The sequence below is a fragment of the Rhinoraja longicauda genome, chromosome 6, assembly GCF_053455715.1.
Source record: "Rhinoraja longicauda isolate Sanriku21f chromosome 6, sRhiLon1.1, whole genome shotgun sequence".
In the NCBI taxonomy this organism is placed as follows: Eukaryota; Metazoa; Chordata; class Chondrichthyes; order Rajiformes; family Arhynchobatidae; genus Rhinoraja; species Rhinoraja longicauda.
This window is the reverse complement of record NC_135958.1, coordinates 12632211-12657823: the sequence shown is the minus strand read 5'-3', so window position 1 is coordinate 12657823 and position 25613 is coordinate 12632211. Positions and strand designations below refer to the sequence as shown.

General features: G+C 41.5%; 1 protein-coding gene across 4 annotated transcripts in view; it reads left to right on the top strand.

The window, feature by feature from the left end:
• Positions 1–25613, top strand: part of cep89 (centrosomal protein 89) — a 60980-nt gene that overhangs the window by 2939 nt on the left and 32428 nt on the right. For 3 of the 4 annotated variants that reach the window (XM_078401658.1, XM_078401656.1, XM_078401657.1), the window contains exons 3-12: positions 1112–1285; positions 3661–3874; positions 7243–7345; positions 11991–12086; positions 13855–13940; positions 14941–14995; positions 15896–15991; positions 19634–19773; positions 23675–23725; positions 25194–25277. In XM_078401658.1, coding sequence (XP_078257784.1) covers positions 1112–1285; positions 3661–3874; positions 7243–7345; positions 11991–12086; positions 13855–13940; positions 14941–14995; positions 15896–15991; positions 19634–19773; positions 23675–23725; positions 25194–25277 — 1099 coding nt within the window. The remainder of the gene's footprint in view (positions 1–1111; positions 1286–3660; positions 3875–7242; positions 7346–11990; positions 12087–13854; positions 13941–14940; positions 14996–15895; positions 15992–19633; positions 19774–23674; positions 23726–25193; positions 25278–25613) is intronic. The other variant, XM_078401659.1, reaches the window with a different exon arrangement.

Genomic DNA, 25613 nt, shown 5'->3' with positions numbered 1-25613 from the left:
TCCCAAACCAGACTGTGTTGCATCATGTTAAAATGCGTTCTACAGCTAATCTGTAGAAGAAGTTGTTCTTGCGTTTGAGGCAGCAGAAATTATGTAACGCCCTGCAAGCGCTGTAGCCAGTGCAATGTGCTGTTGTCGAGGGCCGTGAGGTCTACCCCTCCACCAGGGGGACGGAGGACAGTACAGTCAAAAATGACGTGCTGTGCTGCTTGCTGGTCTGCTCCACACACACAGGTTGCTGATGAACGCAACCCCCAACGATGCATGTTGGCGTTGAACCGGCCGACCCCAGTGTGGAGCCGGTTCAGGGCGACCCACTCTTTGCGGGATATGTCCGAGCCGGGTAGGGCTGTGGTGTTCGGTGCGACAGTGAATTGAGGAGGTCGCGATGTCTGTTCCCAGCTGGTTCTCCATGCTCCTAGTATGTTGAAACCGGAGCCACAGAGGGTCGCTGCATGACGGGAGAAAGGGCTATGAGACGACAGGTGTTGAGGTCCCAGTTGCTGTGAATCCTGGGCGAGGTGGTGCAAAGGATGTTTGGCGTCCGATGAGGCCTTGCACACCAGCCTATGAGTGAAGAACTCTCTGCGAAGCTTGGCGGGTGCGATACCTGCGAGCACCGGCAGGAGGTCCGTCGGAGTAGGGCTTAGGCAGCCAGTGATGATCCACATGGTGTCGTTGAGGGTTGCGTCTAGGTTGCTAGTATGAGCGCTGCGGCACCATGTAGAAGTTGGTGTGGGTTGTTTGGGACATGCTGATCCTCCTATGCCTTCTCAGGAAGTAGAGGCGTTGGTGTGCTTCTTGGCCACGGCTTCGATGTGGCTATTGACAATGCTATCTTACATTATGATATATATTTGGTCTCGGTGTCCTAGTTTGTATATAATTTAGTGTAATTAATCTTGTCTTGAATGGGATGGAGGTCGTGTCAGTTTGGGAAGCTGTGACTGTAATGTGTTCAATTAAATGATTAGAAACACTTTTTAAATGGTGGATGTCTGAAAAGCATGTATGCCAAGAAAAATAATTTTGATTTATAAACCTGTCTTAAAATAATTATTTTGCAAACACATTGTACTGCTCAAGTTTTTTCTTAATTTGATCATTTCAGGTCAGCACTTGCAGCTGTGATTTTAACGTCGTGTTTAACTGGTCGTACTGTTGCCATTCCTCAACCACATTTGGCATTGCCCCGTCAAAGGTCCTATTCTGAAAGTGATGGCACACGTTCAGAACACACAAGCTTTCTTGAACCTTATGCCAGTGTAGTTGACCTTGGATTTAGGTATTTATTTTATTCGTCTGTTCGGTAGTTACAAATGTCGGTATGTATGTTTTTTTTAATGAATGCTTTTGAGTTGGGAATCAATAAATTGTGGATACTGGAAATCTAAAATAAAAACAGAAAACACTTCTAATGTTGGGCCTTTGACCCGAAACATTGACTTTTTTTCCTTCCTACAGATGCAACCTGATTCTGAGTGTTTCCAGATGTATCTCTTTTGTTTTTGAATTGGAATACTGTGGAACTGACTCAATGTCCATACTAGATGCCACTTTTCTGCAGTTACTGTTTCCACATGTAGGGGGCTGAACAAACACACTCTGCAGCTGGGAATTCTAAATTATGACTTGGCCTCAGCTAGTTCTGGCTACCAAAATACCCTTAAGATAGCGACATTTAAAATCTGTAAATGGATTTCAATCACGTAACTGAAATTTTAAAAACTTTTTATACCAAGATATAATTAAAACAGTAAATCTATGTAAAATAATTCAAATACTTTGTTGCACTTGGAAAGCTGTCCATCAACCTGCTGATGTAAAGCGGAAGGGCTGGGTGCACGGTGCATCTGTTCTCTGCCCAGCACATTAGTGCTTCAGCTCGGGATTCGTTGGTTAATCAAATGGGGGAGAGAGGTCAGAAGCATTGATATCTGATCTCTAGCTCATCTTAGACTTGTGGATTTGATTGAGTACGAGCAAGTCCAAGATGAGCGGGACTGCAAAATGTTGTCAATGGGCTTCATTTGACTGATTTTGGTTACTTTTTAAAATAGGTGTAAAAGATTTGATTCTTTTCTTTAATTAAACTCAAAATTATCCCTTTTTCTTAATCTCCATCTTTTTGTATTATAATTTAACTAATTTCTCATCAATCCTTTGTGACCTGACCTATTCCTCATGTAAATGCACATCTTTTCTTTGTGAAATGGTTCACAATGATTTGTCATTCTCATTATTTTTATGTAGATATTCACAAAACTAAATGATTCCTGTTTTATTAATTGTTGGATATGTGAAAGCTCTTTGTTCTAAAACACCAGAAAGGTGTTGAAAGTTATATGGTCACATAATTTGTCAGCTTTGCATGCAGACAAGATCAAAGATGTATGTCCAAATGAGGATGGTGTGTGAATTGTAGGAGAACTTGGTGTGGTATTTCATTGCCTGGTTTACTTGATCTAGGTGTAGCTTTGGGAAGTGGTGTTTCAGAATAAGTTGTTGTAGTTTATTTTGCAAAAAGATAATAATGCAAGTTGAGGTTGGTGGATGAATTGCTGATCAAGTTGACTGCTTTATCCTATATTGCATAAATCTCCATTTGTGTAATTGAAGCTGCACCCAACAAGGCATGTCAGAACTATTCCATTACACTTCAGAATTGTGCTTAATATATGATGGAAAGATACTGAGGAGTGTGGAGGTTCTGGCTTCAAAATACCCAATCTCTGATTTACTCTTGTAAGCAGATTATATATGACATTTGACAATGGTGTCTAGAGAATATTGATAATGGAGGAATTGGTGATAATAACAGCATAGAATGCCATTGAGAGGGGCCTTTATGATCTTTTGCCTCAGATCACCTTGTTGAAAGTGTACTACAGGCCCCAAATAGTCAACGGGAATTAAAAGAGCAAATATGCCAGGGGATCGCAGGCAGCTGCAAGACTAATTAGGTGGTCATAGTAAATGATTTTAACTTTCCCAATATAGTCGAGGACTGTCATAGTGCAAAAGGCTTAGACAGACTGGAATTTGTTAAATGTGTTCAGGAAGGTTTCCTCACACAAAAAATAGAGGGCTCGACACTGGAGAGGGCAAAAGCTTGATCTACCCTGGAATGCATTGCCTGGGGTGGTGGTGAAAGCGGATACGATCATGGTATTTAGATAGGTAAATAGAAGGGCAAAGAATAGAGGGATTTGGATCATGTGCTGGCAGGTGAGATCCGTTTAGCTTGGCGTGGTGTTTGGCACAATCATTTTTGGCCAAAGGGCTGGTTCCTCTGCTGTATTGTTCAATGTTCTATTTGTCATTGTAGACTAAGTGTCATTTGATAGTAATTTTTTACAAACCCTTGCAATGTATTGCTGGGTTGGGATTGGGCAGATGGGATGAGATTTGGTTAGATTGAATTAGAGAATGGAACATATTGACCTTTTATTCTACTTTTACTTAGTTTGATGGCATCTTGGCTAAAACTATGATTAGTTCTGGACCACAGGTTTGTCCCATTAAAATACGGATGACTTTTTGTAGGATTTGTCTAACTCTTTAAATGAAAGCATATTCAATTGTTATTTTCTGTCTCCATCATTTTGATAATTGTGCAAAATCTGTTATTTGTTTAATCAATTGTCTCTTTTTGAAAAGGAATGAATGGCAAAGCCCTGTAAGGGGTAGACCTCCTTTACCACTGCCTTCCAATTCTGATGAGGAATGTCATGAAGAAGAGGAAGAAGATGATTGCCTAGATTTAGAACAGCTGTCAAATAAATCAGACCAACCACATTACTATGTTCTCGAAAAAGAAGGGCAGATACAGAAAAAGGAACTGATATATGCTGTTCCATGCAAGGCGAAACAGGTAACTGTTTACATTTGATTACTGGAAAGATGTGGAGATTTGGGAAAGGGTGCAGAGGAGGCTTACCTTACTGTTGCCTGGATTAGATGGTATTTGGTAAAGGATAGACGTGGTTGTTTTCTCTGGAATGCTGGAGGTTGCGGGAAGACCTGATAGTAGTATTTAACATTATGAAGCATAGTTCGGGGAGACATTCAGAACCTTTCTTCCAGAATGGAAAATTCAAACACTAGAGGGCACAGCTTTCAGGCGAGATGGGCAAAGTTTAAAGGAGATGCCCGAGGCAACTTTTTTACGCGTGAATGCCTAGAACTCGCTGGTGGGGTTGGTGGAAGTGTATGAAATTGGCATGATGAAAATATATAAAATTGAGGCATAGACAGGGCAAATAGTGCCTTTATCCCAGGGTGGAAATGTCAAAGGTGAAAGGGCTTGGCTTAAAGATTAGAGTGGGAATATTTAAGTGAGGTGTGCGGGGCACATTTTGTTATACAAAGAGTGGTAGGTGCCTGGAATGCGCTACTAGGGGTAATGGTAGAAGCAGATATGATAGAAAAAGACATTCTGGCCTTCCATCACAGTGAGGAGGTGACTGGAGGAGACTCGCTGTGGTGGATGTTTCTTTTTTTTGTTTTGTGTTGGTTTGTGATTGTGTGTGTTATTGCTTATTTTTATTGCTCTTATTGTTGGACTGTGGGTAACGGAATTTCGTCCAAAAGACTTGTTTTTTTGGATGACAATAAAGGCTATTCTGATTCTGATAGTGGTATTTAAAAGATTTTTAGATAGCAACTGACATTATGGACCAAAGAGCATATTTCTGTACTGAGCTATTCTATGATTACAATTTAAATCGTTTTGGTGAGTTCAGTATACAAACATGTATAAAATAACTTGCAACCTGTTGCTGATTCATGTATTTCAGTGGCCAGTTGAGTCTTTTGGCATAGTCAGTGTCTCATGCAACTTCTGGAGGATCGGAGGCAGCAACTTCTTAATTTATACATTTCATTTTGTTTATGCTGTCAACAGAAATGAGTCTGTTTTATTAATTTAATGACCATTGCTCAATAGTTAAGAGTGTTTAATTGTCATATGTCCAAAAACAGAACAATTAAATTCTAACTTGCAGCAGCATAACTGATATATCAACATAGTATATCATATCATATCATATCATGTATATATACAGCCGGAAACAGGCCTTTTCGGCCCACCAAGCCCGTGCCGCCCAGCGATCCCCGCACACTAACACTACCCACTAGGGACAATTTTTACATTTACCCAGCCAATTAACCTACATACCTGTACGTCTTTGGAGTGTGGGAGGAAACCGAAGATCTCGGAGAAAACCCATGCAGGTCACGGGGAGAACGTACAAACTCCTTACAGTGCAGCACCCGTAGTCAGGATCGAACCTGAGTCTCCGGCGCTGCATTCGCTGTAAAGCAGCAACATAGTACTCTGTAAACTCCATAATAACCAACAAAAAAAGTTCAGTTTAAATCCCTTTGATGGTGGGGAGATCAGTACCCATCATGGACTGGGCAGTGATCACCCCTTTTTGTAATCATCTTCATTCCTGGGCTTTCCAGTTGTCGAACCAGGCCATGGGCGGCACGGTAGCGCAGCGGTAGAGTTGCTGCTTTACAGCGAATGCAGCGCCGGAGACTCAGGTTCGATCCTGACTACGGGTGCTGTACTGTAAGGAGTTTGTATGTTCTCCCCGTGACCTGCGTGGGTTTTCTCCGAGATCTTCGGTTTCCTCCCACACTCCAAAGACGTACAGGTATGTAGGTTAATTGGCTGGGTAAATGTAAAAATTAAAAAAATTGTCCCTAGTGGGTGTAGGATAGTGTTAATGTACGGGGATCGCTGGGCGGCACGGACTTGGAGGGCCGAAAAGGCCTGTTTCCGGCTGTATATATATGATATGATATGTTGCAACCAATCAATATACACTTTACTGTAGTTCAAGAGAATATTCATTGACTGAATCTCATCATTCTTCCAAAAGTAGAGGTTTTGATGGGCTTTTATGGTTGGATCAATGTGCTGGGTCCAGGACAGATCTTTAGAGTTATGCACACCCAGGAACTCAAAGTTTTTGACTCCACCACTGTCTTGTCCATGAAGACAAGTTTGTCGATCCTCAACTTTCCTCTTCCAAAATCAGCAATCAGTTCCTTGGTTTTACTGACATTGGGAGTATGGTTGTTGGCACCATTTGGTCAGTCAATTGATCTCCCTCCTATACTCTGACTCATCATCATCTGTAATTTGTCCAACAACAGTGATGATGTCTGCAAATTTGAAGATAGAGGTGGAACTATATCAGTCTTGAGTTTAGAATGAGTAGACCAAGGGGCAGAGCACACAGTCTTGAGGTGCTCCTGTGCTGATGGTTATCGAGGAGGAAGTGCTGCTGCCAATTTGTACCGATTGTGATCTGTTGATGAGGAAGTTGAGGATTCAGTGGCAGGATGTGCACAGACCCAGTTCTGTGAGCTTGGTAACCGATTTGAGGGGAATGATTGTGTAGACCATGAATAATGGCCTGACTATGCTTTTATTGTCCAAGTGGTCCAGTGCAGAGTGGAGAGCCAGTGAGATTGCAGTCTCCATTGACCTGTTGCGGTGCTGGGCAAATTGTAGTGGATCCAGATTCTTGTTGAGGTAGAATATGCACAATAACCTTATAACGTGGCTCGTGCGTTGAACGCTGTTCGTCGGCGAGCTGCGGGGAACGACGGAGAGCGTAGAGGCAGCACTGATTGACGGCAGCGATGGCCATCTTGTTAGGCCTTCTGCCGCTGCCTCTGGCGTTGCGCTGCACCAAGGTCAGACGCGAGGCATGCCGGAACGGGCCGCGGTCCTCCCTCTGGTCCTCTGGGGGGGGGAGTGCTATTCTTAAAAGTCATACGGGTCCCATTGTGACGTCACACGCTGAAGACCTTTAAGAAATCGGATAGAAAGGTAATTTTTAAACTTTAAAATCTCTCTAACTTTAAAAATATAAGACCAATTTAAATAAAACCTTTCATTAACAATCGCCAGGACAATGGTGATTAAGGTGGTGCTAAAATTGTGGCACTATCCTTCGCCATTTTGGCTGTAGGTCCACATGTCTACAACAAAATCTCAGAAATACATATATATGCATATATATATATATATATATATATATATACATATATATATATACATAGTGTCACATTCTGAGACTTCCAAATATGCATGTAATTGCCAACAGAAGCAGTGGTGTTGCCATGGAAGATCTCTCCTACTGTTTTGCTACTTTTAATTTCTAAGCAATTAATAATTGAACCTAATTGTTTGATTTGTTTTTCTATCTCTTATCCATGAAGGATGAAATCCCAATATCAATAAGCAGTGAAATAACAGATGTTTCTTCGTATGATGTTGCATCTGTCACTCCGATACATGAATCTAACCCTGGACAAGTTCGAGGTAAGTAATAAATTATTAAATGTACATCATGGACCTTGTGTTTCGAAGTGATAACCCTTTTGATATTCATGAAAATGTAAATATATAATGCTCTATTTAACTTGCTGCCTTTGACTGTCCAACTGCTTTATCATATGAATCCTAAATGATCTCAACATTTAACATAAGAGATTCATTGAAGTGGTCCAAATTTACTGCTCCAGCCTTTAACCTTGCAAAAAGTTGTATTATGTGACCCTTTTTAGTTACTCATACAGCATGGAAACCAGCTCTTCAGTACACTAGGTCACCCATTCAAACCAGTTCCCTTGTTATCACATTTTCACTGGAGTGGTAAAGAAGGCATATTGTAAGCTTGTCTTCATTGGTCAGGGCATTGAGTATAAGAGTCAGGATGGCATGCTGCAGCTTTAGGCCATATTTGAAATATTATGTGTCTAGGTTTGGTTGCCCCATTACAATCAGGATGTGGAGGCTTTGGAAAGGGTGCAGAGGCGGTTTGTCAGAATGCTGCCTGTATTAGGGGTTTTTAGCTACAGGTGAAAATTGGACAGACTTGATTTGTTTTCTCTGGAATGCCGGAGGTTGCGGAGAGACCTGGTAGAGGTATATAAAATTAAGAGAGACATCGATAGGGTAGACCCTTTTCCCAGAGTAGAAAAATCAAATACTAGAGGAAGTAGATTTAAGGTGAGAGGGGCAAAGTTTAAAGAAGATGTGCAGGGCAACTTTTTTTACACAGAGGGTGGTGAGTGCCTGGAATGCACTGCCAAGTGGTTGAGGGAGATAATGGCATTTGAGAGACTTTTGGGTAGAAATATAGATAGGCAGGGAATGGATTATGTTCAGGTAGATGAGAAGTGGTTGGCATCATATTCCTCACAGACATCGTGGGCTGAAGTGCTTGTTCTTGTGCTGTTCTATATTTTATCCGCTCCCTACATACTCGGGCAATTTTACAGAGGCCAGTTAACTTACAAACTTGCAAATCTTTGGGATGTGGAAGGAAACCAGAGCACTCGGGAGAAAACCCATAGGGTCACATAAAGAATACGCAAACTCCATGCAGAGGTCAAGATTGAACCCATGTCTGACGCCATGAGGCCTGTTGCACGACTGTGCCGCATGATGGCAATACCCAGACTGCACAAAACAATAGAAAATCAAGATTAATCAAGGGAATTGTGAGATGACACCAAATTTGGAGGAAGACGAGAATATTTTCAAGATGCAGGTTAATATCCAGGGAAAGAATTTGAATGTTCAGAAACTCATATGAGGTGGCAGTGAGGGAGGAGTGGATGCAAAACAAAAGTTTGTTTTTAAACCTTGTACTTTCCAGAGTATGAAGACTTGTCGATGCGTCTCACAGCTGGTAAGGTAGTCCTCACTGTTGACAGTTTATGCGTAGGAAGGTTCCACAAATGAGATATGAGAATCGACTCCTGTATGTCGGCGAGACCAATCGGAGGCTCGGCAGTTCTTTCCTCCACAAATGAGATAAATGTGTTGATCATTTTTATGGTTACGTCGGTTAAAGGGATATATTAGCGTATTGATACATTGGCCACCATCAGTCAGGGTATTGTGTATAGAAGTTGGGACATTATGTTACAGTTGTACAAGACTTTGATAAGGTCATGTTTTGAGTACTGTTCACTTTTGGTCACTGCTATAAGAAGGATATCATTAAGATGGAAAGAGTGCAGAGAAGATTTATGAGGATGTGGGCAGGAATTGAGGGCCTAAAGTATAGGGAGAGGTTGGGCAGGTTGGACTTTATTCCTTAGAGCGCAACATGATGAGGGGTAATCTTCTAGATGTGTATAAAATTATATGGGAAATAGATAGGGTAAATGCAGTCTTTTACCCAGAGAAGCAGCATCGAAAACCAATGGAGATCGGTGTACGGTGTGATGGGTAAGATTCAGTACGAACATGGGGCAAATCTTTCCACAGAGCATGTGGTGCATATATGGAACGAGCTGCTAGAGGTAGTTATGGCAGGTAAGATTATTATTGGTGCATTGGCAGAAAAGATTTAGAGGGATGTAAACCAAACGTGGAGATATGGGACGAGTGTGGATGGGGCATCTTGGTTGGATGGGCAAATTTGACTGAAGGGCTCGATTGTGTGCTCTATGACTCTGATTCTATGATTCTAAGTTCAACAGTTGAGCAAGATACTCTTTAAAGTTGCATTTGATAGACATGGCTGCTATTACTGCTACACTTGAATGGGTTGTGTGCTTCAGTCCTCTGCATAAGGTTTCATCCCTTAACTTGGAACTCGGAGCCAAACTGATGCATGCTAACATGATTCATTTCTAGATTAGAAGGGCCAGCAGAGGAAAATTCAGAACAGAACTGGTAGAAAGGAGGACAAATGATGTTCTGTAACTTCAATTTCTCATACAGTGATGAGAGAAGCTTTTGATGAGGTTGCATAAAAAAAACCATATGGAATTTAGTCCAAATAGGTGTGAGGTGATGAACAAACTGCTGGGAAAAAATAGTTTGGTCAGGCAGCCTCTGAGGGGACAGTCAGGTGGAGATCCTTCATTTGGACTGAGAGTGGAACCAAGTAAGGGAGGGATAGTGGGCAGATCGGAATAGTGGGTTTTGGTAGCTCTTCTAACTTATCTTGCAACTCTTTCTCCCAATAATTAAATGATCCCAATTTCCCAATACATAAGCCAAGCTACCATACCCTCAGAATTGTTCATCCAGCTGGGATTTGAAAGGTCCTGGGTTTCAGCTGTTTGGTCTTTTTAACATAAACTTATAATCGAATGATATTTTTCAACATATTCACCGAATCCTGCTGACTACACCAAAAAGTAATAGCAAAGCAGGTTTTGAGGATTCAGATTCTTGATTAGCACAGGTGACAGATGTTATAGGGAGAAGCAGGAGAATGGGGTTAGGAGGTAGATCAGCCATGATTGAATGGTGGAGTAGACTTGATGGGCCGAATGGCCTAATTCTACTTCTATTCCTTATGACCTTATGAGATCAATAATAGAATCATAGTGATACAGCATGAAAACAACTTGCCCACGCCGGCCAACATGTTCCGGCTACACTAGTCCCACCTGCCCGCATTTGACTCGTATCTCTCCATGTACTTGTCTAACTGTTTCTTAAATGTTGGGATAGTCCCTGCCTCAACTACCTCCTCTGGCAGCTTGTTCCATACCCCCACCACCCTTTGTGTGAAATAGTTACCCCTCAGATTCCTATTAAATCTTTTACCCTTCACCTTGAACCTATGTCCTCGTCCTTGATTCACCTACACTGGGCAAGAGACTCGGTGCATCTACCCAATCTATTCCTCTCATAATTTTATACACCTCTATAAGATCACCCCTCATCCTCCTGTGCTCCAAGGAATATAGTCCCAGCCTAAGAGTCAGGATGGCATGCTGCAGCTTTAGAGGACATTGGTTAGGCCATATTTGGAATATTATGTGTCTCGGTTTGGTTGCCCCATTACAATCGGGATGTGGATGCTTTGGAAAGGGTGCAGAGGCGGTTTGTCAGAATGCTGCCTGTATTAGGGGATTTTAGCTACAGAGAAAAATTGGACAGACTTGATTTGTTTTCTCTGGAATGCCGGAGGTTGCGGAGAGACCTGGTAGAAGTATATAAAATTAAGAGAGACATAGATAGTGTAGACCCTTTTCCCAGAATAGAAAAATCAATTACTAGAGGAAATAGATTTAAGGTGAGAGGGGCAAAGTTTAAAGAAGATGTGCAGGGCAACTTTTTTTATACAGAGGGTGGTGAGTGCCTGGAATATAGCTCAGACCCTCTCCATATAGCTCAGACCCTCTAGTCCTGGCAACATCCTCATAAATCTTCTCTGTGCCCTTTCCAGCTTAGCTTATCTTTCCTATAACATGGTGCCCAGGACTGAACACAATACTCTAAATGCGACCTCACCAACGTCTTGTACAACTGCAACATGACCTCCCATCTTCTCTACTCAATACTCTGAATGAAGGCCAATGTGCCAAAAGCCTTTTTGATCCCCATCTACCTGTGACTCCACCTTCAAGGAACCTTGCACCTGCACTCCCAGATCCCTCTACTCTACAACACTTCCCAGACCCCTACTATTCAATGTACAGGTTCTACCCATTTTAGACTTCCCAAAATGCAACATCTCACATTACTCTGTATTAAATTCCATCACCCATTCCTCAGCCCACCTTTCCGGTCGATCAAGATCCTGCTGCAATTTTTCACAACCATCTTCACTGTCTGCAAAACCACCCATTTTTGTATCATCAGCAAACTTGCTAATCTTGCCATGCATGTTCTCGTCCAAATCATTGATATGGATGACAAACGGTAACGGGCCCAGCACCAAACCCTCAGGCACACCACTAGTCACAGGCCTCCAGTCTGAGAAGAAACCTTCCACCATCACCCTCTGCTTCTTTCCAAGAAGCCAATTTTCTATCCCTCATTCAGCTATCTCTCCTTCGATCCCATGCGATCTAACCTTCCCGAGCAGCCTACCATGCGGAACCTTGTCTAATGCTTTGCTGAAGGCCATATATACAACACCTACATCATGGAGAAATACATTTATTAAAACATCAAAAATCAATGAGTCTTGCATCTTTCTATCCATTAGGGACTCCGACCTTGGATGGCTGGTCTGGAGAACTCGAGGATCCTGGCAACGTTCCCAAATCCAGTCCGAGGAGAACTCTGATGAGCTTGCAAGCAGGTTACACTTATATAATCAATAATCCTATGCCCCACCCATTATTATATAAGCAGATGTCAGGTATTTTGGAAAAACAGCTTGCTTCTGTCACATAAAGGCAATGTTATTTATGATAAAAAGTTATTTACTATACTAGGTGCCAAGCTAATTTAAATCATCCACTTTCATAAATAAGTTGGTCTTGCCCAATTTACTCCATATTTTGTAGCTGCATGCTTTAAGGCTTCATGATTCACTTTTTAGAGAAGTAAAGAAAGGTGTGTCTGAGGATTTGGATAGATCAAAAGGAGAGAGAAAGGGACAGAAGATTATATGAAATTGGATAATTCAATAGTCATGAAGTTTGATTGCAGACTACCCTGGCAGAATATGAGATGCTGTTCTTCTGGTTTACATTTGGCCTTGCCCTGGCAGTGGAGGGGGCTGAGAACAGACAGATTGGTGTGGCAATGGGAAGAGGAATTAAAAAGGCATGTAACTGGGAGCTCCAGATTGTCTTAGAGTTAATGCTGTTATTGACTTTGAATATATATGAATGTCTTTGGCATTAACAAATACTTGAAGTTGCTTCTGTCTCACCAAAATGTAATAATAATTTTTAAAAAATTATGATAAAACATTTCATGTCCTGCCGTGGTTTGACTTCCCAGAATGCAACATCTCATTTATGTGCATTAAACTCCATTCCTCAGCCCACTTGCCCAACTGTGACTCTTGTGTATCTTGCTTTAATTTTTGATAGCCACCTTCACTACCTTCAATACCACCTACTTTAGAGTAATCTGCAAATTTACTAATCCTGCCTTGTACATTCTCATCCAAATCGTTGATATAAACCACAAACAGCAAGAGGCCCAGCTCCTATCCCCGAAACACAACTAGTCAAGGCCTGCAGTCCACAAAACAACCTTCTACATCACCCTCTGCTTCCTACCATGAATCCAATTCTTGATCCATTTGGATAGCTTTCCTTAGATCCCATGTGAGCTAATCTTCCATATCGGCCTACCATGCTGATCCTTATCAAATGTCTTGCTGACGTCTATTTAGACAATGTCTGCAGCTTTGCCCTCATCACATTTTTTGGTTACTTCTTCAAAAATTCAGTCAGATTAGTAAAACACGATCTGTCACGTACAAAACCGTTCTGACTATCCCGAATTAGCCCTTGCCTATCCAAATGCCGTATCCATCAGAATATTCTCCAGTAACTTGCTACTAGTAAATTAGGCATGCAAATAAATGTTGTTTGTTTATTTACTTAACATAAATTCTGAAAGAATGATTTATGTTCCACATCTCAAAATTTAGGTAGTGATTTGTGAATACTGTTGGGTAATTTTCTGTAACCCAAACAGCCGTAACGCAGGAATCACCTATATTTTCCATCTTATCTGTTGGCGTTGAAGTGAATCCATATCTCCTTTATAAAATTGTTAAATTAAAGCTCTAAAACTTTGCCTTTTTTCATTATTCATGGTCACAATCATAAATTACGTTGTCAATATTAGCCATAAGGTTAACGGGATATGGTCCAAAAGCAGGCAGGTGGAACTGGTTTAGATGCGGAATCTTGGTAGGCAAGTTCAGCCGAAGGGCCTGTTTCCCTGCTGTATGACTCCCTGTCTCTTGATTGATCCAGGACTGCAGTCTCAGGACTCTAAATAGTTTGAATTTATGAATATTCTCACCAACTCCTTTGTCTTGTACAAGTAGCATAACTATGACTTTGCTGGAAAATCCTTAATTTTTCTTTATCTATTTCTAGAATATTCACCAGTTCATTCATCTAAGGTAAGAAAAACAAAAGAAGGAAATCATTGTCCATATTTGTGTTCCAAGAAGGAAGCAAAGGTAAGAAACGTAAAACCACTCCAGTTTCAATAATAGTTCATTTTAATTCAATTGATAGGCACAAAGTGCTGTGATAACTCCGAGTCAGGCAGAATCCATGGCGAACATAGATAACTTTTCGAGTGGGCGCCCTTTTTCAGACTGATTGTGGTTGAGAGGTGAGAGAAAATTGAAAAAGTGATGGGGGCACAACAAAGTGATGTGGATACAGGTGAAGTGGGGAGGGTTATTGGCAGATGGATGAACAAATGCCAGTGATGAAAAGACAAAGTGTGAGATAAGGAAAGAAGAGGCATGAAATGTGAAGCCAGAGGAAGCAATATAGGTGGAAGGGGACGGAGAGGGGAAAGGGGAGTGAATCCAGATTGGGAAGAGGGGGAAAATGAGGTGGGTGTTTACACTTGGTCCCACTGATGTACAGGAGACCACATCGGAAGCACAGGATGCAGTAAATGAGGTCAGAGGAGGTGCATGTAACCTCTGTCTCACTTGGACGGACTGCTGACATCCCTGGATGTATGTGAGGGAGGAGGTATAGGGACACGAGTTGCATTTCCTGTGGTTGCAGGGGGGAAAATGCCAGGCGAGGGGGTGGTTTGGGTGCGAAGGGATGAGTGAATAAAAGAAAGAGGAGTCTCTATGAAAGGCAGAAAGGGGTGCCTCCATCTTTATTAAATTGATGTTAGTGTGATTATCCTCAAAGATTATCCTTGAACTACTATTTTAATAGTAAACAAATTTAACATAAGATATTTAAGCATTCATATGACAATATTGTCATAGAATCAGAGATATACTGTAGTCTTTAAAGAATATCTCTATGAAGTTCCCAAACAGTGAGAATTGTGTTTTGGGATCAGAGTTATGAACAGTCTATTTACATTGCCAAGTGAAATGCATTGCTGAGGGTCGCATACTAAAATAAAGCTGGTAATGCTTTTAAAATGGGTGGAAGCTGGTTTGTGACAAGTTAAAAACATTTTATTTGTATTGCTTCCAGGAACAACAAATAATTGAAAAGAATCACATGGTTCCAGAGTACAGCCGAGTCCCAGGTAATCTCACAATCTTGATTGTACAGATAGTTTTCAGAATCAGAAATTATTTTGCTGACAGGACAAACAGAAATCGTTATAAAGCTTGAGATACCAGTTGATATCCTGATAAAATAAGTGAAGTGCTGATTATGTTGTGTACAACAAAGAGGGAAGGGCCAAGTTACAAAAAGACTCCTGATTAAGGTGTGGCAAGTCCAAAGAGTGAACTTGGCAGTCTTTCAGTCTGGGAAGAATAAATCTGAAGTGATGGAAAGTTGAATGCATCTTGGAGTAAGATAACATTTAGAAAAAAAAATTGACATCTGTACCAAGAGTGAGATGGAAAAAATAGTACAGAAAGAATCAAAAAACAAATTTGTTTGATTTAGAACCTTTAAGATAAGAGAAGATATTGATCGACAATATAAGTCATTCAATTATAGCAATTAGAAAAGCTTTTTGAAATGGCCTAAGATGTGACTGAAATGTTTGATGATAACCTTCCCAGTGTACAAGTTTGTGATCACTGATGCTCTATTCTACAACCAATGTGGGTGGTATGTGTAAAAGTCCTGAACAATAGGAAACCATTAGTGAATTCACCCTGCGACATAATCTCATAGTGATGCAAAGAAAATTGAAGGACCAAAATGTAATTGTTCGGAATGTTGGACCAGGTATTTCTGAAAGTTAATGTACTTTTCTTGGACTTCATTTCATGCTGTATCATGTTCTTATGATTCGTCTTGGTTGTGTTTACAACAGCTCTGTTAAAACTATGGCCTGATTGATAGCTACTTCTTTGAGTCATAAATTATTTTTGTTGTCTCTGGTCCAAGAAAAGTTATTGCCTTGAGAGGTATTTTCAGATGAACTTCAGAGATACTATAGTTATTGCATTTTCACCCTGTTCTTAAGGTTCGAAAAGCAGCACCAGCATTGAACGCCCCAGAACACCATCTCAAAATAAGAAAAAAACAAAGATAAAGAATATTTTGGAGGTGATCACATCAGGTGGGAGCATGATTTGTATAACAGAGTGCATTGTTGGACTAAGTTACTTTTGATAATGCTTTGATAAATATTTATATAGATTTGGTTTTGATCTTTAATCCTTGCTCCATGTTAGATGCAAATGAGCCATTAATATTCCCTTATTGGTGAATATTGAAGAAAATTACAGTTTCCTTACTGGCACCAAACTGGGATTATCTAATGTACCAATAATCATAGATTCAATTTTAGACCACCTTGGTGCAGGCTGATGGAAGGCGTGTATTAATTCAATAGGTTTAACACAAAAATTCAGATTTTAAAATGAAATAAAACTGGTGCGCTACAATGCTGAAAACTGTGTTCTGCACTCTCTCTTCCCCTTTGCTCCACCTATTGTACTTGAGATTGACGTGATTGTATTTGTGTATTGTGTTATCTGATTGAATGGCATGTGAAACAAAGCTTTTCACTGTACCTCAGTGACAATAATAAACCTAAACCATTGATCCAACCAGGCAGTTGAATTAAGCATGGTTGATATATTTAATTAAAAACTGGCCATTTATCTACATTTATGATAAGTGTGGAGGTTTTCATTCATGCTTTTCCCATTTTGAATTTGGTTTATGAGGTTATTACTTTCTATATGCACACTTTGTTTTTTATTTTGAAATAAGAAAATCGCCTCGAAAACAAGTTTAAATGTTAGTGGTAACGTAAATTTAAATTTAATCAAAAACTATAGTCTGATTTGTAGCACGGTTCAATTGTCTTAAACCACTCCCATACGGCAATGCTCCTCAATCCCCCACAAATGGACACCAAGTAATAATTATTCTACATTCAATTAAATGACTTTACAATTATCAACGTGTAAAGAACCATTATTCACAAAACTGGATCCTTAATTGATTCTAATGATAACTATTTTTTTTAAAAACACACACATTTCTTGCACGCACTTCCCATTGTTCTATATTCTTTCTGTAATACAGTAACCAGGTTGCCCACATTGAACTATGTGGTCTAGATGAGGATTGTTTTAAACTTTAAAAGACTTTAAGTCCCGTTAGAAATAAAACAAGTTTATGTTTATGATTGTCTTGTGCACCGAGGTACAGTGAAAAGCTTTGTTTTGCAAGCTATCCAATCAAATCAGATAATACTATACATAAATACAAGCCAAACTCAAGTACAATAGGTAGAGAAAAGGGAATGTTACAGGGTGCAGAATATTGTTCTAGACTTACTGGTAGAAAATAAATTTAAAAGATTAGAGTGATTGTATCGGATGAGATCATCGTTTGGGGCCCACGCGCATGGAGTTTCCTCGCTCTGGTGCCATCTTGGACTTTAAACTTCGGTTATTGTAATGAGTGGAGTCGTACACATGTCGAAAATGCAACACACATTTATTAAAGTCCACTTACAGCATTGATCTACCAAGACGTCACAGCGACTAACAGCTACTCCAACTGCCCTACGTAAGCAAGCTCTTGGTAATATATATCGCATATTAGGCGGAGCAACTACTAACAAGCGCTACCATTGGTTAGTAGGAAATAACCAATCTACAGTTATGACTTTACAAACTTGTATTTTGAGGTCCATTTGTTCTCTATCCATTCTGCATTTGTTTTCATTTATGGCATTACTAGTAAGGCCAGCATTTTCCCTTTCTAATCGGCATGAAGCAGGTAATGGTGAACTGCATATATAAACATTACATTTACATTTACAGTTAAAATTATATTACAATGATACTAAGTTTTGGGAGAGATTGGGCAGGCTAGTATTTTATTATTTGGAGCGCAGGAAGCTTTAGGGTGACCTTCGAGGTGTATAAACCTTTTGAAATCATGAGGGGAATGCACAGTCAATTACCCAGGGTGGTGGAACCAAAAAGAAGAGGGCATATGTTTTAAGATGAGACGGATAAGATTTAAAATGAAACTATGGGGCAACTTATTCACACAGAGGGTGGTGGGTGTATGGAATTAGGTGCATGAGGAGATAATTGAGGCAGATGCTACAAAAGCATTTAAAAGACACAGGTACATAGATAGGAAAGATTTAGAGAGATATACTAGAATGAGGTGGCCCCATTGGGTCCAAATCTCCACTGCGGGCCTCTCCTGGGGCGACCCTCCCCCAACTGATGATCCTGCGGGCCCGGCAACCCTCTCCAACTGACAAAGGCAGTTGCTGGTTTGGGAGTGACCACCGGGGCCATGGGCGGGTGAGGGGGTAAGGGAAGGGGAGAGGGTGCCACTCACCTCGGCCCCATGCCACCAGCGCTGCAGCCAGAGCAAGCTGTGGACCCAAAGCCTCCTTCCCCCCCTCACCCATTCACAGTGGAAACGGGTCCTTCAGGCTATCTTGCTCACACCGGCCAACATGTCCCAGTTACACTTGTCCCACCTGCCCGCGTTTGGTCCATATCCCATCCAAACCTGTCCTATCCATGTAGCTGTCTAACTGTTTTCTAAATGTTGGGATAGTCCCTGCATCAACTACCTCCTCTGGCAACTTGTTCCATGCATCCACTACCCTTTCTGTAAACATGTTACCCCTCAGACTCCTATTAAATCTTTTCCCCTTGACTTTAACCCTCTGGACCTCAATTCATCTACTCTGGGCAAGAGACTCTGTGCATCTTCTCAATCTATTCCTCTCCCTCTCATGATTTTATACACTCCCCTCAGCCTCCTGCCCTTCAAAGAATGGAGTCCCAGCCTACCCAACCTCTCCCTATAGCTCAGATCCTCTAGCCCTGGCAACATCCTTGTAAATCTTCTCGGTCCCCTTTCCAGCTTGACGACATCTTTCCTATAACATGGTGCCTATATGGAGTGTTGTTTGCAGTTCTAGTCGCTCCATTACGGGAAGGATGTGGAAGCTTTGGAGAGAGTGCAGAAGAAGTTTTCCAGAATAGTACATGCCAGAATAGTGGAGCGTATTAGCTGTAAAGAGAGTTGGACAAACTTGAAATGTTTTCTTTGGAGCATCCGAGGTTGTAAGGTGATATGATGGAAGTATATACATTTCTTACAGCTGTTGGTAGGGGAGACAGTCCATACCTGTTACCCACAGGCTGGTGAGAGGGGCAAAGTTTAAAGGAGTTGTGCAGGGCAACACTTTTACACGGAGGGTGGTGAATAACTGGGACACACTGCGGAGTTGGTGGTTGTGATAGAATCATTTTAGCGTTTTTGGATAAGCATATGGATATGCAGGGAATGGAAGGATTCTGATTTTGTACAGATAGATAAACAATGATCTTGGCATCATGTTCAGCATAGATATTGTCTCCTGAATGGCCTGTTCTTGTGCTGTACTGTTTTATGTTCTATGTACTGGAGGGCATAGCTTTAAGATGAGTGAGTCAATCTTTAAAAGAGATATGTAGGTTTGGAGCATTGTGGTGGGTATGTGGAATGTGCTACCAGGGGTGGTGATGGAGGAAGATACAGTAATGGCATGTAAGAAGCTTTTACTTGGGTACATGGATATGGAGGGGCATGAAATACTTTCATTTTTTAGGAGCTAATTAATATCTTAGCATTAAAGAAATCAATTTTCATCAGTGGGGTAGGTTTATCAACAGTTTGTGGGATTTGAGTACAAATTTGATTTTCAATTTGTTGAATGCCTTTCCAGATGACAAAATAGAGTTGGTTTCACTCCGACAACAAGCTCAGGAGTTGGTGGATGAAAATGATGCCTTGAAAATGACCATACATCGCTTAAGTGTAGAGCTAAGCCATTATCAAACTAAATACAGATCTGTGGATAATGAGGTACAATCTTAAAATTTATTCTCTCTTATTTTTGCATGTCATCAAAGTTTGCTCATCACCAAACCTCTGTTAGTATTCCCAGTTTGTTCAAAATATTATGTTAGTGCAGACAATGGGACGTGGGAGCAGAATTTGCGCCCTTGAATTCGGCCCTTGGAGTCTACTCTATTATTCGATTGTTGGTGATTATTTTTCCCTCTCAACCCATTCTCCTATTTTCTTCTCCTAACTTTGGACACCTTTATTAATCAAGAGCCTTGCAATCTCCACTTTAAAAATACCCAATATCTTGACCGCCACAGTCATTTGTGGTAATTAATTCCACAGATTCATCACCCTCTGGCTCAAGAAATTTCTCCTCGTCTCCTTTTTAAAGGTACATCCTTTTATTGTGAGGCTGTGCCCTCTGGTTCTAGCTCTCCCATTACGATCTAAATCTATATGTTACAAAGCATTAAATCTCCCCCCCCCAGATTTAATGCTTTGTAACATATAGATTTAGATGCACAGAGTCTCTGGCCCAGAGTAGGAATCGAGGACCAGAGGACATAGGTTCAAGGTGAAAGCGAAAAGATTTAATAGGAATCCGAGGGGTAACTTTTTCACACAAAGGGTGGTGGGTGTATGGAATAAGCTGCCAGAGGAAGTAGTTGAGGCTGGGACTATCCCATCGTTTAAGAAACAGTTAGACAAGTATATGGATTGGACAGGTTTGGAGGGATATGGACCAAGCACAGGCAGGTGGGACTAGTGAAGCTGGGACAATGTTGTGGGCAAATTGGGCCGAAGGGCCTGTTTCCACACTGTATCACTCTATGACTCTAAGACTTAATGTTTAACCTCTTAGTGACACATTCTGCGTTCAGGCAACACTGATTGTTTGACTCCTGTGTAATATAAGCAAGTAGCAACATTATTGTGAACATTTACAGTTTTTCGTTTTGGATTGAGGCTCTTGAGAAGGTAGTGATAATCCAGTTGAAAGGCAGATGGTTGGGCAAAGGCCAGAGATGAAAAGCCAAAGTATGAGATAAGGATAGAAGAGGTGCAATACGTGGAAGGGAGATACAAGAAACTACAGATGCTGGTTTACAAAGAAAGACTCAAAGTTTAGAGTAACAGCGTATCAGGGAGCATCTCTGGAGAACATGGATAGGTACATTTTGGGTTGAGATCATTCATCAGATTGATTTAGGTGACATTTCTGGTTTGGACCCTTCAGACAATGTGGACGGGGAGGGGAAAAGGAAGAAATAGGTGTTTACAAGTTCACAAGTTATAGGAGTAGAATTAGGCCATTCGGCCCTTCGAGTCAACTCTGCCATTCAATCATGGGTGATCTCTGCCTCCTAATCCCATTTTCCTGCCTTCTCCCCATAACCCTTGACATCTAATCAAGAATTTGTCTATCTCTGCCATAAAAAATATCCACTGACTTGACTTCCACAGCCCTCTGTGGCAATGAGTTCCACCCTCTGACTGAAGAAGTTCCTCCTCACCTCCTTTCTAAAAGAGCACCCCATTAATTCTGAGGCTATGACCACCAGTGCAAACATTCTTTCCACATCCACTCTATCTATGCCTTTCATTATTCTGCAAGTTTCAATGAGGTCCCCCCTCAACCTTCTAAACGCCAGCGAGTAGAGGCCCAATGCTGTCAAATGCTCACCATATGCTAACCCACTCATTCCTGGTATCATTCTTGTAAACCTACTCTGGATCTTCTCCAGAGCCAGCACATACTTCGTCAGATATGGGGCCCAGATTTGATCACGATACTCCAAATGCAGCCTGACCAGTGCCTTATAGAGCCTCAGCATTACATCTCTGTTTTTGTATTCCAATCCTCCTGATTTCTTCACTCTCAAGTCCCTTTGCACCTCCGATTTCTGGATTTGCTCTCCATTTAGAAAATATCAATGCCTTTATTCATTACCAAAATGCATGACTCCTCACTTTGTTATACTGAATTTCATCTGCTACTTCTCTGCTCACTCTCCTAACCTGTCTAAGTCCTTCTGCGGAGTCCTTGCTTCCTCTACACTGCTTGCCCCTCCACCTATCTTAGCATCAATTGAAAACTTGGCCACAAAGCCTTCAATCTCCTTATCCAAATCATTAATATACGACGTGGAGAAGCGGCCCCAGCACTGACCCTTGCGGAACTTCACTTCACTGGCAGCCGACCTGAAAAACTCCCCTTATTGCAACTCTTTGCCTTCTGTCATCCAGCCAACCCGCTATCCATGCTAGTATCTTTCCTTTAATACCATGGGCCCTCATCTTCCCTTGCAGCCTTACTGAAGGCCTTCTGAAAATCTAGGTAAGCAACATCTACAGCCTCCCCTTTGTCTGTCCTGCTATTAACTTCCCCAAAGAACTCCAGCAGATTCGTCAGTCAGGAAAGCAGTGACAGTATCGGTCAAAGTTAGCATGGATTTATGAAGGGGAAATCATGCTTGACTAATCTTCTGGAGTTTTTTGAGGATGTAACAAGTAGAATGGATAAGGGAAAACCAGTGGATGTGGTGTATCTGAACTTTCAAAAAGCCTTTGACAAGGTCCCACACAAGGGATTAGTGTGCAAAATTAGGGCACATGGTATTGGGGGTAGGGTATTGACATGGATGGAGAACTGGTTGGCAGACAGGAAGCAAAGAATAGGAATTCAGAATGGCAGGCAGCGATTAGTGGGGTGCCGCAAGGTTCAGTACTGGGACCCAGTTATTTACAATATATATTAATGATTTAGACAAAGGAATTAAATGTAACATCTCCAAGTTTGCAGATGACACATAGCTGGGTGGCAGCATGAGCTGCGAGGAGGATGCTCTGAGGCTGCAGGGTGACTTGGATAGGTTGGGTGAGTGGGCAGATGTATGGCAAATGTAGTATAATGTGGATAAATGTGAGGTTATCCACTTTGGTGGCAAGAACAAGAAGGCAGACTATTAGCTGAATGGTGTCAGATTAAGAAAAGGGTAGGTGCAACGAGACCTGGGTGTCCTTGTACATCAGTAATGGTCCAAAGGGAGGGAGGTGGGGGGTGAGAATGGTGTCCGTTATTGTCAATTATCTCCTATAATTGAGTGAGCTATTGAACATTGTATGCCGTTGAATCAATGAACTGCAGCTGATGGTTAATACATAAAAGGACACAAAGTGCTGGAGTAACTCAGCGGGTCAGGCAGCATCTCTGGAGAACATGGATAGGTGACGCTGGGACCCTTCAGACTGATTCAGTCTGCTGAATTACTCCAGTAGTTTGTGTCGCTTCATCTTAAAACATGACTCCAATGTCACTGGTCTGCACCAGCGAGCCTTTCTTCACCAGTTGCCACACTGTCCGGTTGAAGTGGTTGTTGTTGCTGCTCGGGTTGTAGTCCCTGGCTGGCAGTTTTTTCCACAGGCTGCTGCCCACTCGGTCACTGTGATCTCCCTGCCTTCTCACCAGCTCATTCCTGTTGGCCGTCGTTTTGTCCGCTCCCCGCAACCCGGCCTCCGACGGTGCCACCTCCTCCTTCCTCGGAGTTACTGACATCTTCCAACGCGAACAAAGCAACAGGCAACAGGAAAAAGCTGGTGAGAGAGGAGGGAACCCCTCGATGATCGAATGGGTCCTGTCGATGGTGGCGGCCTGAAGAAAGCGCTGTCCCCAGGAGCAACAATGTGAGCCGCAATAACAGCGTCAACGAAAGCGTGTAGTGGGTTAAGAAGGGCTCGCTTGAATTCTCCAATTTTAGGGAAGTACATCCCCCCCCATATGCCACACCAGGATTTGCATCTGTTCCTCCTCCACACCCCCCTTCCACCTTTTCAATCCTTTTGTCTTACATCTTCTGGCTTGTCGGCCCCTGGTTTACTCTCTTAACATGTGTTTTGTGTTTTGTATTTATTTCAGGGATCCCATCGTACTGGGCTTCCACCGTCAGGGCCACCTCCACCTTGGCTTGTAAGTAACTAGTATTATTAAGTTTATTTTAGATAGACAATTCCTCAGTCTAATTTTAGAATCGTATCTTTCCCTGGGCCATGAGAAAGGAGTATGGCATGCCATACTGATGCATGACAATGAACCAGTTCAAAAATCTTTGTGATATATTTGTAATATGGGCATGTGTCCTAGGCCTGCTCCATTGCCAGAGTGAGGCCACAAACTGGAGGAACAATGATCTTGGGTAGCTTACAACCCAACGTTATGAACATTGAATTATCCAATTTGGGGTAAACAAATCCCCTTCCTCCCCCCCCCCTTCTTTTCATCACTCTCTTCCCTTTGCCCCTCCTCAATGCATGTCCATTTCCCACTCTCCCCTTCCCTCCTCATCCCCTTCCACTTGTATTCCTTCCTCTAGCTTTTCATTTCACACCTCTTTTATCCTTATCCTTATCTCACACTTTTTAGCTTTTCATCTTTGGCTTTTGTCCAACCATCTACCAATCAAAACTGCACACAATACTCTTGGTGCGGTCTTCGCTATGAAGGCCAACATGCCATTTGCTCTCTTCACTGCCTGCTGTACCTGCATGCTTACTTTCAGTGACTGATGTACAAGGACATCTGGGTCTCATTGCACCTCCCCTTTTCCTAATCTGACACCATTCAGACAATAATCCGCTTTCTTGTTCTTGCCATCAAAGTGGATAACCTCACATTTATCCATATTATACTGCATCTGGCATGCATCTGCCCACTCACCCAACCTATCCAAGTCACGCGGCAGCCTCATAGCATCCTCCTCGCAACTCACACTGCCACCCAGCTTTGTGTCATCCGCAAACTTGGAGATGTTACTTTTAATTCCTTCATCTAAATCGTGAATAGGTCAGAGCTTGATATTTTTCCTGGTTGCATTGTGTAGATCCAGTGGTCACTGTGTCAGTCTTGAGTAAGTTGTTCAAGGCAGAAAGGAGAAATTCATGTATAGGATGTTGATTTTTTGTAATTCAATATGCAAAAGGGCTTCAAAGGCTCGATTCCTACGTATATTCAAGATAGTTATCGATAGATTTTCAGATGTTAAGAGAATTGGGAGATAGATGGTTAGTGCAGGAAAGTGGCACTGAGGTAAAATATCATCCATTGTCTAATTGAAAAGTAGAGCAGGCATGAGGGGCTGAATGACCTGCTAACATTTTAATCTTTCTGTTTATACCTTTCCAATATTTGCAAATATATAAAATACCAAGGCACAAAATAGTAGCCAGTGAAAGCCACTGTTCTGTCAAACCCTGCACTAGCAGAATTGAAGTATCAAATGTAAATATTTTATACCTTATTGCAACACCCCACTTCCACTGTACCTTCCCAAGGACACTTATGAAAGAGATTACTTCATTGAATTACTCTCTGCATGTGCTTTAACTACAGTATGAAATAATGTACACCCTTTAATGAAATGCAATACCATCTCTTGCAGATTGATATGACTTACTTGTCACCCCTGATGTTGGCCTATGAAGACAGATTACGAGAAAAGGATGCTATGTTGCAAGTACATGAGGTATACAGCTGATGAATACGATATTTAATAATTATCAATAATATTATAATTCTATTAATATTTAGCTTAATAGTATATCAAATACTAGAAGGCATAGGTTTAAGGTGAGGGGCCAAAGTTAAAACAAGTTTTTTTTTACACAGAAGGTGGTGAATGTCTGGAATGCACTGCCTGGGGTGGTGGAGGAGGCAGATACGATAGTGGCATTTAAAAGTCTTTTGGATTGTCAAATGGATATAAAGGAATATGGATTACATGAGGTAGATAAGAGTTGGTCTTGGGCATCATGTTCAGCACAGACAGTGGACCAAAGGGCCTGTTCATGTGCTGTATAGT